The sequence below is a fragment of the Ranitomeya variabilis genome, chromosome 3 (genome assembly GCF_051348905.1).
Source record: "Ranitomeya variabilis isolate aRanVar5 chromosome 3, aRanVar5.hap1, whole genome shotgun sequence".
Lineage (NCBI taxonomy): Eukaryota > Metazoa > Chordata > Amphibia > Anura > Dendrobatidae > Ranitomeya > Ranitomeya variabilis.
The window spans coordinates 659,867,052-659,882,195 of record NC_135234.1 but is presented as its reverse complement, the minus strand read 5'-3'; the positions used below and the strand labels follow the sequence as shown (position 1 = coordinate 659,882,195).

General features: G+C 41.3%; 1 protein-coding gene across 2 annotated transcripts in view; it reads right to left on the bottom strand.

Moving 5' to 3' along the window:
- Positions 1-15,144, bottom strand: part of SLC4A8 (solute carrier family 4 member 8) — a 305,062-nt gene that overhangs the window by 78,424 nt on the left and 211,494 nt on the right. For both annotated transcript variants that reach the window (XM_077297836.1, XM_077297837.1), the window contains 3 exons: positions 13,893-14,081; positions 12,018-12,109; positions 3,938-4,095 (listed from right to left, as the gene is read on the bottom strand). In XM_077297836.1, the coding sequence (XP_077153951.1) occupies positions 3,938-4,095; positions 12,018-12,109; positions 13,893-14,081 (439 nt within the window). The remainder of the gene's footprint in view (positions 1-3,937; positions 4,096-12,017; positions 12,110-13,892; positions 14,082-15,144) is intronic.

Sequence of the window (15,144 nt, the reverse complement as noted above, 5' to 3'; positions counted from 1 at the left end):
CGTCCCCGCCCTCACTTATTCATCCTGACTCAACTACTCAGCCTGATTGGACTACTCCATCTGACTTACGGCGCACTGAATGAACAACAGCCGGAATACCTCCCAACAGATACAACCAAGACCAATTTATTTGGCTAAGGATCATCCAAGGAATAGGGAAATGTCAGCAAATGGCGAGCAAAAGGAGTGAGGGAGTGTAAGAAGAAGACCCGGACCGGAGGTACCTCTCTTGTGCCGGGTCCAGAACTGTAGGAACTGTCTCCTCTGTTAGTCAGTCTCTAAGCTTTTCCCTGGATATTTCTTGACGGAGCAGAGGGTGCGGCTACTAAGAAAAGGCTTGAGCGTGCGCATAAGCAGACAGGTTTGGCGGGAAGAGGCAGCACACGGCAGGGACCAGAGGGTGCTCCGACTCCTGAGCACCGGAATAGAGCAGGCCCACGCTCAGGCTTCCCTGCAGTAACTCACAAAGACTGTGACCAGAATCTTGCCATGTGCCCGCTGGCTCCTGTGATGCAAGGTGCCAGATGCTCCGGGCCCGTGAGTGACGTGCGCGCACCGCTCAGGAAGGACCGGGTGACTTACCATGAACTGTGCTCTGATTCCCCGGTGTACATCTGTCGAGCCACGTTGGGCTCAGTTAGTGTTGTGTACTGTACTGCACCCCATGCAGCAAACCCTGGGCCGAGGAACTCATTAAAGATGCCGAGGACAAGCCATCGCCGTCATGATTTGACTCAAGGACACCCACAGAACTACACTGGATCCACCCCACGCTGACCGTGTTGGCGCCACCATACCCACTGTGGACTCTTCAGTCAGGAAGCCGTTGGACTGATAAGTTAACCCTTGAAAACTGTTGTTATTTCTATTCCTTACTTTACCCGCATCACGTATACCAACTATTAAACCCCTGTTTATCCTATCTCCTCCCTGTGTGGAGTATACCCCTATTTCAGTAAAATTAAGTTAAGTCTTGCTCTGTCTCCTGTCCGTTACTGCATGCCGTAACCTGCTCACACGACATTTATCAGTCTCTCACATCATTCTAAAGAACTTTTGAGTCCACTGTACTTTACAGCAATGCTTTAAGGGGTTGTCTTATAAAGAAAGTGCATTTTAATTAACAGCTTTTGGATAGATGGCATCACCCTTGACTCTAGACTATTTTAGTATAATGAGGAGTTCATGGTCAACTCAATACTGCAAGGTGGCTAGGTTCAGTGGATGCACAACAAACCTAAATTATCACCAGTCCACCACTGTGCTTCACATTTGGCATGAGATGTCTGCAATGTGTTATGTTATTTTTAGATGACATTATAATCAAACCCCTCAATATTTGTTTTGTCTGTCCAAAGGACATTGCTCCAAACAGGCTCTCCATGCATGTGTTGTGACTGTCACACAGCCGAGACACATGCAGCTGCAGCGCCAGACACCTGATTATCGGAAGCCCTCCAGGTATCCCAGTTCCCGAAGCAGCTATTCGGGAAGGGCTAGAGCTATTTGGATAACCTCTTATCTGATGCTATTCGATCATCACTATTGACAACGCTTCCAAAACCATAATTGTTAATTTTTTTCTAATTGTGTAGGTATGAACTCGAACATTTAACATGCTAATTGAGGCCTTTAGATCTGTAGTTCTTGATTTTTTTTTTTTTTACATTCTCTTTTCTCATTGCATTGTCTGATGTAGGGGTGAATTTACTAGGACATCCATTCATGGGAACATTGTCAAATGTCTTGAACTTTTCCACTTGTGAATAATCTTTCTCAGAGCAAAATGACAGACTCCAAATAGTTTGGGAATGGCCTTATAACCCTTCCCAGATTGATGGGAATCAACAATTGTTTCTCTAAAGGTTTGCTCACACGAGCGTATACATCGGAGGAGTGCTATCCAATGTTTTATCGAATAACACTTGGACCAATGTTATACTATTGGGCAGTGCTGATCAGCATTTTCTTTCCTCTTGCCCATTGGATATGAGAAAAAAATTGCAGCATCTTGTGAGTTGATGCGCAAATCGGAAAACAATCACCCATTCAAGTCTATGGGTGCATGTAAAACATCGGACGACACTTGGATGACATTTGAGTACGTCCGATTTCCGCAGACTCACAGAATGGAGAAGATGGAGACATTTTGTTCTCCACACCTGTGATACTGTTCACTCATCCGAGAGAATCAGATCACACTATGCTGACAGTCTGATCAAACTCTCATCAGACTATCATTTACACAATAGATTCCATTCTCTAGCAGAGAGAATCAACGCTCGTGTGACCATAGCCCAAGTTCATTGCTGAGGTTAAAACACACCTGAATATTCCAGGCCCACAAAATGCCAAAATTTCACCTTTTACAGAAGCAGTCACATTTGCTGATGAACAATTTAATCAAAGTCATTTGTTCTGCGGCACCTGGCTGCTACTTACCCTCCTAATTCCTACGAAAGGCATTAAGGGTGCACTTAATTATGTACATACTGTGTCTGCATTTTAGCCTAGTTTTTGCTAAATAAATAATGGCAGGGTAATTTATCATGTACTGCTGTTCATCTGAGGTTACATTTACCTAATTTGAAGACCTTATAAGGACCACATTTTTTTTAATATGTCCTGATATGGAAAACTGAGGAATTCAAAGAGGGTCTCCTACGTCTGAGTGTCCACCTCCAGTAGGCGTACACGCCCAAAAATGATGCACGGGAGAGCACACGTTGACTTTGTCAGCACCATTATCGTCAATGGCCCCGTCAGTGCATACACCAGAAATCCATTTTACGGGGGTTCACATGCAAACCTACGACGGGACCACTGAACGTGGGCAAGCACCATAACACCATGCGAGTCTGATCCTCTCCATCTAAAGTCTAATATCAGTTTTTCTTCATACTGGTTCAGCCTTATATGTTAAGAGTTGGAAGGGACCTCAAGGGTCATCATGTCCAACCCCCTGCTCAATGCAGGATTCACTAAACCGTCTCAGACAGATGTCTGCCCAGCCTCTGAAGACTTCCATTGAGGGAGAACTCACCACCTCTCATGGCAGCCTGTTCCACTCATTGATCACCCTCACTGTCACAAGTTTTTTTCTAATATCTAATCTGCATCTTCTCCCTTTCAGTTTCATGAAAGAAAGAGGCTTTCCATTGTGTGACAATTTTCTGTGAAGCTCAAGTCTTCGTTAGAACTGCCAGATGAATAAAGTCACTTGCCATTTTCTGTGTATATAGCCCCTGAAATGTAATTGCACGTTTATTGTCACCTTAAAGGGACAAATTTCTTCCAATCCACAGATTATCCCTAAACAACTTCTCTTTTTTATATATTTGGCAAAATATAAACTTAATTAATCAGAGTTTATCTTCCAACCTCAATATGTACGTAATTATGTCATAAATAAAAGGGTAATTTGGCAGCTTGGTACGGGGTAATGAGACTGTTTGGCTGGAAGAATGCAATGAAAGTGGAATTAGATCTCAGCAGCGATAGCCTAACAGAAAGAGAACAAATCAAATATATCAGTCAGGAGCTGGCACGAAACAGGCAATTAGGATGGAAATAAATGAAACTATTTTTGTGAACCTGCTAGTAAGTCATATAAATAGGTACAATAGGAAATAGACAAAAGATCGCTCCTTTATCATGCATCTAGAATAGTGAGTGCTTGGGTAGCGGACACTGCCATGTTATGTTAGCGTCTGCTAAGAATTAGGAAGGGACAAGTTTTCACTTGACTCTTATTTTCCGTAGCCTTTATGATGATGCCCTAAAATGTGGCAACAAAGGGTAATTCTCGGTTTGTAGAGGCATTGTATTTGTGAATACACAAAATATAAATGTACACCTCATGACTGTCATCAGACTCCTCCTCAAGAACCAACTCAGGAGTGATCGGTTATTTGATGGGATGAACGATCTCTCTTACCTAGTGGGAATAGGGACTTCTGTGAGTCCAGTAAGAAGAACTGCTGGAGATAGACGGACAAAGGCTACGATTGGTCTTTCTAAGAAATCCAGTTCTCCAACAAGCACGTTGGAGGCTTCTGCTCCCGTAGGTATTTTTTTCATAAAATGAAGATCCACCTTGAAAAGTCACAAAATTAATACAAGATCAACAATATAAACACCAAGAAATATAAATTATGCTTATAATAAATATAATAATTCTTCATTTTTCTTGTCGTCATGGGCTTTGGAGAACAGTCAGTGTATACATTTTGGTAAGGAAGTACTGAAGGAAGTAAAACCAGTACACTCGGTATAAAGTTAATCAGTTATTCACCAGCAGGAAGGCGTGGGAGCGCCGCTGAGATACACCAGCTACCAGGTCCCGAACCTGATTGGACATTATCCAATCTATCTAATACCATTATCACTATACAACAGCAATTCCTACATCCCTTGGGGATCTTTTGATCTACATATTATTATTATTTCCAAGAGACCTTATGAGTAAGACTCGGGAGGGTCGAAACGTCAATATAATTTTCGGTCGCTTACTGCCTATTTGTTTTGCTCCCCTACTTATGTTTTGTGAATAAAACCTTATGATTTCATAGAAAAACCTATAGAGTGTGTGGTGTATTCTAAATTCCTTCTGTATAAAGTTAAGGCTCCACTCCAGCGTTTTTTTATAGCAGTGCTGGAGTGGTGCAACTAATCTAAGTTCCCTGCCCATAGTCTCATACTGACTAGCTGCAGTCTTCATCTGTTCCCAGCAATGATTCGGTCGGTCTTCTGTAGTTTGTGACCTGCCGGATGGCTCCAGTGTTTGCTGGGCTAGTCGCAAGTCACAACTCAATGTAGATCTACGAGAGCTGGAACGAGGGTCTTGTAATGTTACCTCTGACTACTGGTCAGTCAGAATTTGTGGTCACAAGATGGCAGATTGGCATCAGAGTGGCGTGGGGAGGAGCTGAAGACGGCGGCTGGTGAGTATAATACTGGGGTCAGGGAACTTAGAATAATGGCCCCACTACAGCGCTTTAGTAAAAACAAAATGCTGGGGTGGTGCTTTAAAGACATATGGTATAGAATTGAGAACTTTTTACTAAGATCTTTTTAAAGAGAGCCCAAAATACACACACTGCAAGGACAAGGGCCCCGGCAGAGAAGGTGGTTGCCTACAGAGCCACTAAGGGATGTAAAGCAATTTATAGATCAAAAAATAAAAGTTTTTGATCCATGAGTTGAAGCGCCGAGGGAGGAGATGAAGGGAAATGAGAATTATTATAAATAAGAACGGAATGGATTGGTGCGAGCTAGTGGGGATATTATAAGGTCACATGTAAACAGAATTTTTTGAGATGTTTCTTATGGAAATTGCTGCAGGAAACACTCCTTTTTTGCTGAGTATTGGGAGGAGTTTTTTCATTTCCTGAGGAGGATTGGAGGAGTTTTATAAGCAGTTTTAAAGAGCCTTTTTCCAAAGGGTATGGGCACGCGGCATCTCATAGACGACAGCATACCTGCATAGCTGTCAAAGCAGAAGACTCTTTCAGAAAACACCGGTGGCTTTTCCTGAAGCATCGTCTTTGTCCTATTGATATTTTTGCAGTGGTTTTGCCGCTAGTGTTTTTTTCTCTTATATACAGAATAGTGGCGACTTACAAGTGGAACCCACCTTAAAAATGGTCAGGTCACTTTTTTTGCTACTTCATGGCTGTGGAAGCCCAAATCAGTTAAAAGAAGTTGAAAGATATGGATTATGTGCACAGCAAGTCGTTTTGACATTGCTGTGTATATGATCAATGTTTTTAATATTCATTGAGCTCCTCTCCAATTGGGTTCCAGACGGAATTTGCCTTAATAAAAGGTCACATGTACAAACTCTAAAAGTGATTTTTGCAGCCTTTTGATGGCACAGCGGGAGGAATTATTCATATTCACCAGGAACTTTCTTACAAAAATTGACTTGTACTCTTTTTCCCAACAAGGCATTTTTTAAAACCTGAAGTGGAATACAATGCTCAAAACACTGAACATATGACAAGCAAAGTGACTTTACAACAGAAATGAATGGGAAGGGTCTTTCAAGCGTTCTTGAAGCGATTTTTCAAGTGTTTTTTTGTGGAGCAGACCCGGTCCAAAAAAAAAAAAACCATGTGCACATGCCCCAAGAGTGATTGGCTACTCCACAGCTATCCTGCTTTACGTCAGGTCCTGAAGGTAGGAGGATCTTTCTGAAACTTCTCATATAAATACACTGCGTGCAGAATTATTAGGCAAGTTGTTTTTTGGATCACATGAAACTTTTTATACATGTTGTCCTACTCCAAGCTGTTCACGCTTGAGAGCCAACTACAAATTAAGTAAATCAGGTGATGTGCATCTCTGTAATGAGGAGGGGTGTTGTCTAATGACATCATCACCCTATATAAGGTGTGCTTAATTATTAGGCAACTTGCTTTCCTTTGCCAAAATGGGTTAGAAGAGAGATTTGACTGGCTCTGAAAAGTCCAAAATTGTGAGATGTCTTGCAGAGGGATGCAGCAGTGTTGAAATTGCCAAACTTTTGAAGCGTGATCACCAAACAATCAAGCGTTTCATGGCAAATAGCCAACAGGGTCGTAAGAAGCGTGTTGGGCAAAAAAGGCGCAAAATAACTGCCCATGAATTGAGGAAAATCAAGCATGCAGCTGCCAAGATGCCATTTGCCACCAGTTTTGCCATATTTTAGAGCTGCAACGTTACTGGAGTAACAAAAAGCACAAGGTGTGCAATACTCAGGGACATGGCCAAGGTAAGGAAGGCTGAAAAACGACCACCTTTGAACAACAAACATAAGATAAAATGTCAAGACTGGGTCAAGAAATATCTTAAGACTGACTTTTCAAAGGTTTTATGGACTGATGAAATAAGAGTGACTCTTGATGGGCCAGATGGATGTGCCAGAGGCTGGATCAGTAACGGGCAGAGAGCTCCACTCCGACTAAGACGCCAGCAAGGTGGAGGTGGGGTACTGATATGGGCTGGTATCATCAAAGATTAACTTGTGGGACCTTTTCGGGTGGGGGATGGAGTGAAGCTCAACTCCCAGACCTACTGCCAGTTTCTGGAAGACAACTTCTTCAAGCAGTGGTACAGGAAGAAGTCGGTATCGTTCAAGAAAAACATGATTTTCATGCAGGACAATGCTCCATCACATGCCCCCAACTAATCCACAGCATGGCTGGCCAGTAAAGTTCTCAAAGAAAAAAAAATAATGACATGGCCCCCTTGTTCACCTGATCTGAACCCCATAGAGAACCTGTGGTCCCTCATAAAATGTGAGATCTACAGGGAGGGAAAACAGTACACCTCTCGGAACAGTGTCTGGGAGCCTGTGGTGGCTGCTGCACGCAATGTTGATCGTAAACAGATCAAGCAACTGACAGAATCTATGGATGGAAGGCTGTTAGTGTCATCATAAAGAAATGTGGCTATATTGGTCACTCATTTTTTTGTTTTTGCATGTCAGAAATGTTTATTTCTAAATTTTGTGCAGTTATATTGGTTTACCTGGTGAAAATAAACAAGTGAGATGGGAATATATTTGCTTTTTATTAAGTTGCCTAATAATTCTGCACAGTAATAGTTACCTGCACAAACAGATAGTCTCCTAAGATAGCCAAATCTAAAAAAAAAAACAAAAAAAAAAAAACACTCCAACTTCCAAAAATATTAAGCTTTGATATTTAGTCTTTTCGGTTGATTGAGAACATAGTTGTTGATCAATAATAAAAATAATCCTCTAAAATACAACTTGCCTAATAATTCTGCACGCAGTGTATATAGAAGATTTTTCAAGAAGCAGTAACGTAAGTGGGACTTAAACCCAGCAGACTGGCGCTACAAGGCTGCGCCTGCAATGCTAACCAACAATATTGCTAAATATATTATAAGACAAAATATAAGATATACAATAGAAAACAGAGGAACCTTTAGGCTGTGTGCACATGTTGCGTTTTTTCGCTATAAAAACGCTATAGAAACGCATACATTATGCATCCCATCATTTAGAATGCACTCAGCAATTTTTGTGCACATGATGCGTTTTTTTCCGCGAAAAAAACGCATCACGGTAAAAAACGCAGCATGTTAATTAATTTTGCGGATTTATTCCGTTTTTTCCGCTATTTAATGCATTGGGAAGCTCCGGAAAAAACGCGTCAAAAATGCGCAAAAACGCATGCGGATTTCTTGCAGGAAATATCCGGTTTTGCTCAGGAAATTTCTGCAAGAAATCCTGAACGTGTGCACATAGCCTTATTGTAAATGGTTTATTTTGATTCTACCTCTTCAATATTCTTAATTTTAGCTTTGTTTTAGCCTTTTGATCCAGGGGGACCAGGTAGTGCAAGCACTTTATCAGACAAAGACATGCAAAAGTGCTGCACTCAGAGTTTTCTCAAACTAACAAGACTGGTCAACTGTTTAGATAGAGGCTTCAACAACACAGGGGATAAGGTATCCAGGGTGTAAGAGTTGGAGGTAAGACAAAGGAAATGGGGGCAGATGGAACTGCAAGAATAGAAAGTCCGCTCTGGTGTTCATCTGGCAGGGAGGTACTGTAACCTCCACTGCACAAAATCTTCAGAATATGATTATATTGTTATTGGTAATAATATATTAGTAGTATAGGAGATTACCTACATGTGAAGGCCGAGTATAAGACAAGTGTATTGTCTTGTAAGCTGCTAATAATACAGTGCCTTGCAAAAGTACTCGGCCCCCTGGAACTTTTCAACCTTTTCCCACATTTCATGCTTCAAACAAAGATACCAAATGTAAATTTTTGGTGAAGAATCAACAACAAGTGGAACACAATTGTGAAGTTGAATGAAATTTATTGGTTATTTTACATTTTTGTGGAAATTCAAAAACTGAAAAGTGGGGTGTGCAATATTATGCGGCCCCTTTACTTTCAGTGCAGCAAACTCACTCCAGAAGTTCATTGTGGATCTCTGAATGATCCAATGTTGTCCTAAATGCCTAATGATGATAAATATAATCCACCTGTGTGTAATCAAGTCTCCGTATAAATGCACCTGCTCTGTGATAGTCTCAGGGTTCTGTTTGAAGCACAGAGAGCATCATGAAGGACCAAGGATCACAACAGGCAGGTCCGTGATACTGTTGTGGAGAAGTTTAAAGCCAGATTTGGATACAAAATGATTTCCAAAACTTTAAACATCCCAAGGAGCACTGTGCAAGCGGTCATATTGAAATGGAAGGAGTATCATACCACTGCAAATCTACCAAGACCTGGCTGTCCCTCTAAACTTTCATCTCAAACAAGGAGAAGACTGATCAGAGATGCAGCCAAGAGGCCCATGATCACTCTGGATGAACTTCAGAGATCTACAGCTGAGGAGGGACAGTCTGTCCATAGGACAACAATCAGTCGTACACTGCACAAATGTGGCCTTTATGAAAGATTGGCAAGAGGAAAGCCATTTGCCAAAGATATCCATAAAAAATGTCGTTTAAAGTTTGCAACAAGCGACCTGGGAGACACACCAAACATGTGGAAGAAGGTGCTCTGGTCAGATGAAACCAAAATCGAACTTTGTGGCAACAAGCCAAACGATATGTTGGCATAAAGACAACACAGCTCATCACCCTGAACACACCATCCCCACTGTCAAACATGGTGGTGGCAGCATCATGGTTTGGGCCTGCTTTTCTTTAGCAGGGACAGGGAAGATGGTTAAAATTGATGGGAAGATGGATGGAGCCAAATACAGGACCATTCTTGAAGAAAACCTGTTGGAGTCTGCAAAAGACACGAGACTGGGACGGAGATTTGTCTTCCAACAATACAATGATCCCAAACATAAAGCAAAACCTACAATGGAATGGTTCACAAATAAACGTATCCAGGTGTTAGAATGGCCAAGTCAGAGTCCAGACCTCAATCCAATCGAGAATCTGTGGAAAGAGCTGAAAACTGCTGTTCACAAACGATCTCTATCACTGAGCTCGAGCTGTTTGCCAAGGAAGAATGGGCAAGAATTTCAGTCTCTTGGTGTACAAAACTGATAGAGACAAACCCCAAGCGACTTGCAGCTGTAAACGCAGCAAAAGGTGGCGCAACAAAGTATTAAGTTAAAGGGGACGAATTATATTGCACGCCCCACTTTTCAGTTTTTAAAAATTTAAAATAGCCAATAAATTCGTTCAACTTCACAATTGTGTTCCACTTGTTGTTGATTCTTCACCAAAAATTTACATTTGGTATCTTTATGTTTGAAACATGATATGTGGGAAAAGGTTGAAAAGTTCCAGGGGGCCGAATACTTTCGCAAGGCACTGCATATTTTAATATACAGTATAGTACATCTTTTGCTATCTTCAAGGTTTTTATAGTCTCTTGCATGAATTTTTCAAAATTAGCCATTGTGTGTCATTCAATTTATCTTCAAATCATTTATAATACATGACCCTGTGCAAAAATAGGACATAAGATAAGGATATTGGATCCGGTTATTCTCTCTGAAGATAAGCAGCTGAAAGAGGTGCCTGGATGCTGCGTACTGCCTTCTCCCATGCAGAACATATAAGGGCTCAGCAAATCCGAGCGTGTGTGTGTGTGTATGGGGAAATGGAGGTAGATGACAGATGAACAAGCATTCAGTCGACAGATATCTACAGTCTACGACCACCTTTACTACTCGTGTGAATACACCCTAAAGAATGTCCAATCTATTATAATAGATTAAACAAGGATAATATGGTGTGTCAAAGAAACAGCCAGGGAGGAAGGGGTCACGCAGATCTAACTGCTGTTACCAGTTTGTCACAGATAACACCACTGAGATCACTTAGATCCCACCGTAGTCACTAGTTTGTCAGGGGACTGCAACTCCGCTGGCTCCAATCGTCAGGATAATTACGCAATCGACTGACGAGTGATGGATGAGGCTACGGTTGTCTCCACTACTAGGTTATTGGGTAACTCACATTGAGCGTATGGCATATACACCTCTGATATTATATATATATGTATATATATATACACACATCCCCCCGGTACGGTCATTGCCAGCTCCAGAATGACACGAAAAAGGAACTACTGCTAGCTGCCATCACCAATCGTTTATCAGGCCAATTGGACACCCGTTACAGGTAGCTTATGGCTTCAGGGGTGCGGTTTATAGAGCAAGAGGAACAGAGCTATTACGTTTTATAAATTCAATCCAAAAAGGTAGGTAGTGTTTATAAAAAAATAAAATAAAAGATGATAAAAAATGGGAACAAAACAAGATGATACATACAATTACATAAAATAAAAAGCAATAGTGAAAGATAATTACTAAACCCAATGTCACAGAAATGGTTCAGAGCTTAGTGGGGGTTAGCACTCCAATTGGTAAAATGGACCACCCTCATAATGAACTATGATTTCCAGAATTAAAAAAGACAGAGATCCAAACTTTCATTTTTTCTTATTCTATGCCCACATACCTCCCATTGATGAGCTCATGTGGGGGCTGGTTATGGGATGTGCTAGGTCTTTCAGAATTGTATGAGAGCCCCAACAATTGAACAGTTATTGAGTTGGAGGCGTTAAAATGGCCTTACGGTGGTGATTGAGTGAATTTGTTATGTCCATCCCTTCGTTATGACACCGGAAATATATCTCCCATAAATATTGGATCAATGCAAAATCTCAATATTCATAAAATCTGCAATTGTCCAGTTTTTCTTTGAAGAGAACAAGAGTCACCTCTGAAGGTGTTAGATTTATACTTTTCTGCCTTTTGAATACAGGGATCTGAGACTTCTGCAAAGCAGTTCTATGCTATAATTATCTGGTCATTGCAAGGGGCTCCTACTTCAAGGGAGGTTGGAGTGTCATTTCTCTCTCTTACTTACCCTGTTTTAATTAATTTTGCTCTCCCCTAGGTATAATTAATTCCATATGTTCAATGTGAGGGGGACATGTCATCTCCCTGGAGATGTCTTAATGACATGGAGTTATACAAAATTTTCAACCTGGACTTGTCACAGATGATACCCACCTTGCTAAGATCAACAGCACTGCTGTTGTCATGGTTTCCTCCATTTTTAACATCTAATGTAGAGGGGGTAGGTTGTGGAGAAACTGACAGAGCTGTGAAACAATAATACTTATGTTAATAACATAGACGGGGAACATTGAAAATGTATTAATGGTTGTTCATACACATTTTTCATGTATTTCCAGCATTGAGCCGTGACTCCCATTTACAGCCAGCAATGTGTTTTCTTTTAAACAGCATCTGTCATCTTCAATTATCATGGCGTCACCTCCGGATAAGCGCTCGCTCTAACCGCTGCTGCCGGCTTATGAGATCCTGAGCAATGCTGCACGTCCTCATCTCTGCTACTGCCAATGTGTCAATGATCCAGGAAAAATAAAAGGTCTGTCCACCTATAGATATTTTTTTCTTCCTTTGGGCTAAAAAAAAACACATTTTTTTCAACTAGTTTCACTAAAGCACCTCTCCAGGGTTTTTTATTACAGTGCCGCAGTGATGCTACTAATCTAAGTACTCTACCCTAGTATTATACTTACCAGCCGCCATCTTCATCTGTTCCCAGCACCGCTCCAGTGTTTGCTGGACGAGCCAGTAGTCACTACTCAATGTAAGTCTGTGCGAGCCAGTACGAGCGGCTCATAGATGTATACGTGTCCGTCAGTAAGAATTTGTGGTCACAAGATGGTTTTATTGACTGGAGTAGTGCTGGGAACAGATGAAGACGGCAGATGGTAAGTATAATACTAGGGTCAAGGAACCACTCCAGCGCTTAAAAGAAGCAAAAAAAAACCTGGAGTGGTGCTGTAAACATTTTTTGCCCTTTTTGCATTCTATAGTCTCTGTGTTGCACTGTCTATTGCTGGCGGCAAAAAAGGAGTTAACTGAGAATCCACCGGTGAGCTCATTCTTACAGTCTAACAGGAACGTTTGTTACTCTTTTATATATCTTTTTCTGAACGCCTCTCTGCTGATATTTGACGGCAGACCACATCAAAAGTGCAAAAAAACAAAGAGTCTGTAAAAGCAAAACATTTGTAATGAAAACCAACTGTAAAATTATTTTTAGCCCCAAATACATGCACATTTGAGACAAGCAAAAAAAAATTGCCCTAAAAGGCGGACCACTCCGTTATTTCTCCCACGAAAATGTCTCCTGTGCTGCACCTACACTGTAACACTTCAGACTAGAGATGCCCATACACATAACTAGAAGATCATTTTTACCATTTTGGATGTTTAGATTTTCTCCATTATTCACTGATATTGGCATGTGTATGGATGGTTTTAATCCTCTTTCTTCCTAATCTGGCAGTTTAGTCTAACGATCCATCGTAACTGTCTCTGAAAACCCTATGGATGAAGTCACTTTTCTTAAAGGGTATTCCCATCTCCAAGATCCTATCCCACTATGTAGTAGGTGTAATAATCATAATATTAGCAAATACCTCCATTTAGAAATATAGTATAGTTCTTCTGATTTGCTATGTTTCTTTCCCCATATGCAGGACCTTAGATATCCATTGGTTACGACCACTAGTAACCAGCTGTCACTTTATCAGTGGACATAACCATGGATACCTAAGGTCCTGCAATGCCTACACATGAGGAAAGACACAGCGAATCAGAAGAATTTTACTACATTTCTAAGTGAAAGTATTTGCTAATATTATTATTATCGCATCGACTATATATTGGGATAGAATCTTGGAGATGGGAATACCTCTTTAAAGACAAACCCAACGTCATCTGCTCATTGTGATGGTTAACAGCTACATGTTTTATTGCTGTAAAATCCAGTTTCTAAAATCCTGAGCTGAAATCCATCCAGGCTCGTGATCCGTGTAGAATTATTACAATAACCGGCCGGTTACTTACTATTTTTGTCTAGTAAATGAGGCTCCGACTGCTTCTTGCCAACTTCTGCGAACGAGCGCACCATAGGAATGAGATTGTTACGTTTCTTCTCAATTTGATGATGATGTTTTTTCAGAAGTGCTTCCTTTATTTTTACTCTCATATCGTCTCCCATTTCCCCAGCGGAATCATGATGATCCAAGATCATATCTGACGGCATAGATGATAAAGAAAGCACAATGGGTACGGCAGTGAAAACACCAGAGCACTTCATCAGATTTCTTACATAGATCCACCTGTGTTCTTGGGCTGATAACATTCCAGTACTCAATGATTCAGATAGTACACGACTCTAAGGCCATGTTCACACTATGTGTCTGTGCTCCAATTTGTGTGTCTTGGCAGCAAAGAAGCTGCTTACAAAGAAAACATATTATATATATATATATATATATATATATATATATAAATACATATTACGGCGCTGTATTGCACAGTGCTGCTTGAATAGGGCTGCCATAGAGGTTTGTGCCAAGTCTTCTGTTTCTAAGCCTCTAATTTCATACTATGGCCTACAGAGGGGTTCTGTATGAATCCAACTGACACAAACTCCTGGCATACAATATTAGATGCCATATGTAAGGGGTTTGGAGCCTGACAGAGCACGATCGGCAGTTCACCAAGGCAGAACACAGAGGTCAAACATGTGCATAGGACCAGCAAGGTCCGCCTCACCAAGATCAGCTGGTTAAGTTCACCTAGAATGTGTCCACCATGAATAATAGAAGGGGCATGGCTGGGGTCTTAAAGTGGTTGACTCAAGCTTGGGAGTTATTCCCTATCCACAGAATAAGGGATTACTTCCTGATCGCTGGGGGAGATGAACACTGGGACACCCACTGACTATGAGAACTGGGGGTCTGAAGTGCTCTATGTGAACGGAGTGGTGGTCAATCATGCAAACTGCCCTCTATTCATTCATAATGAGAGTGCTGGGGATAACGGAGCACTACGCTCCGCTGGTCTTCGGCACTCCCAAAAGAACGAATGGAGAGCAAACCACCATTCCAACCATCGGGAAATTATTCCCTATCCAAAAGATAGGGGATACTTCCCAAATTTGAGAATGCTTCGCTAAGATATTCAGTGGCCGAAGTCTTAGGACATATTGCCTGTTTTCCAATAAATATACATATGAATCCTACCTATCAACCAATAACCGATAACATACGCCAGAACGGTTAGTGGAAGTGCAACTTTTTCTTGTATTGGG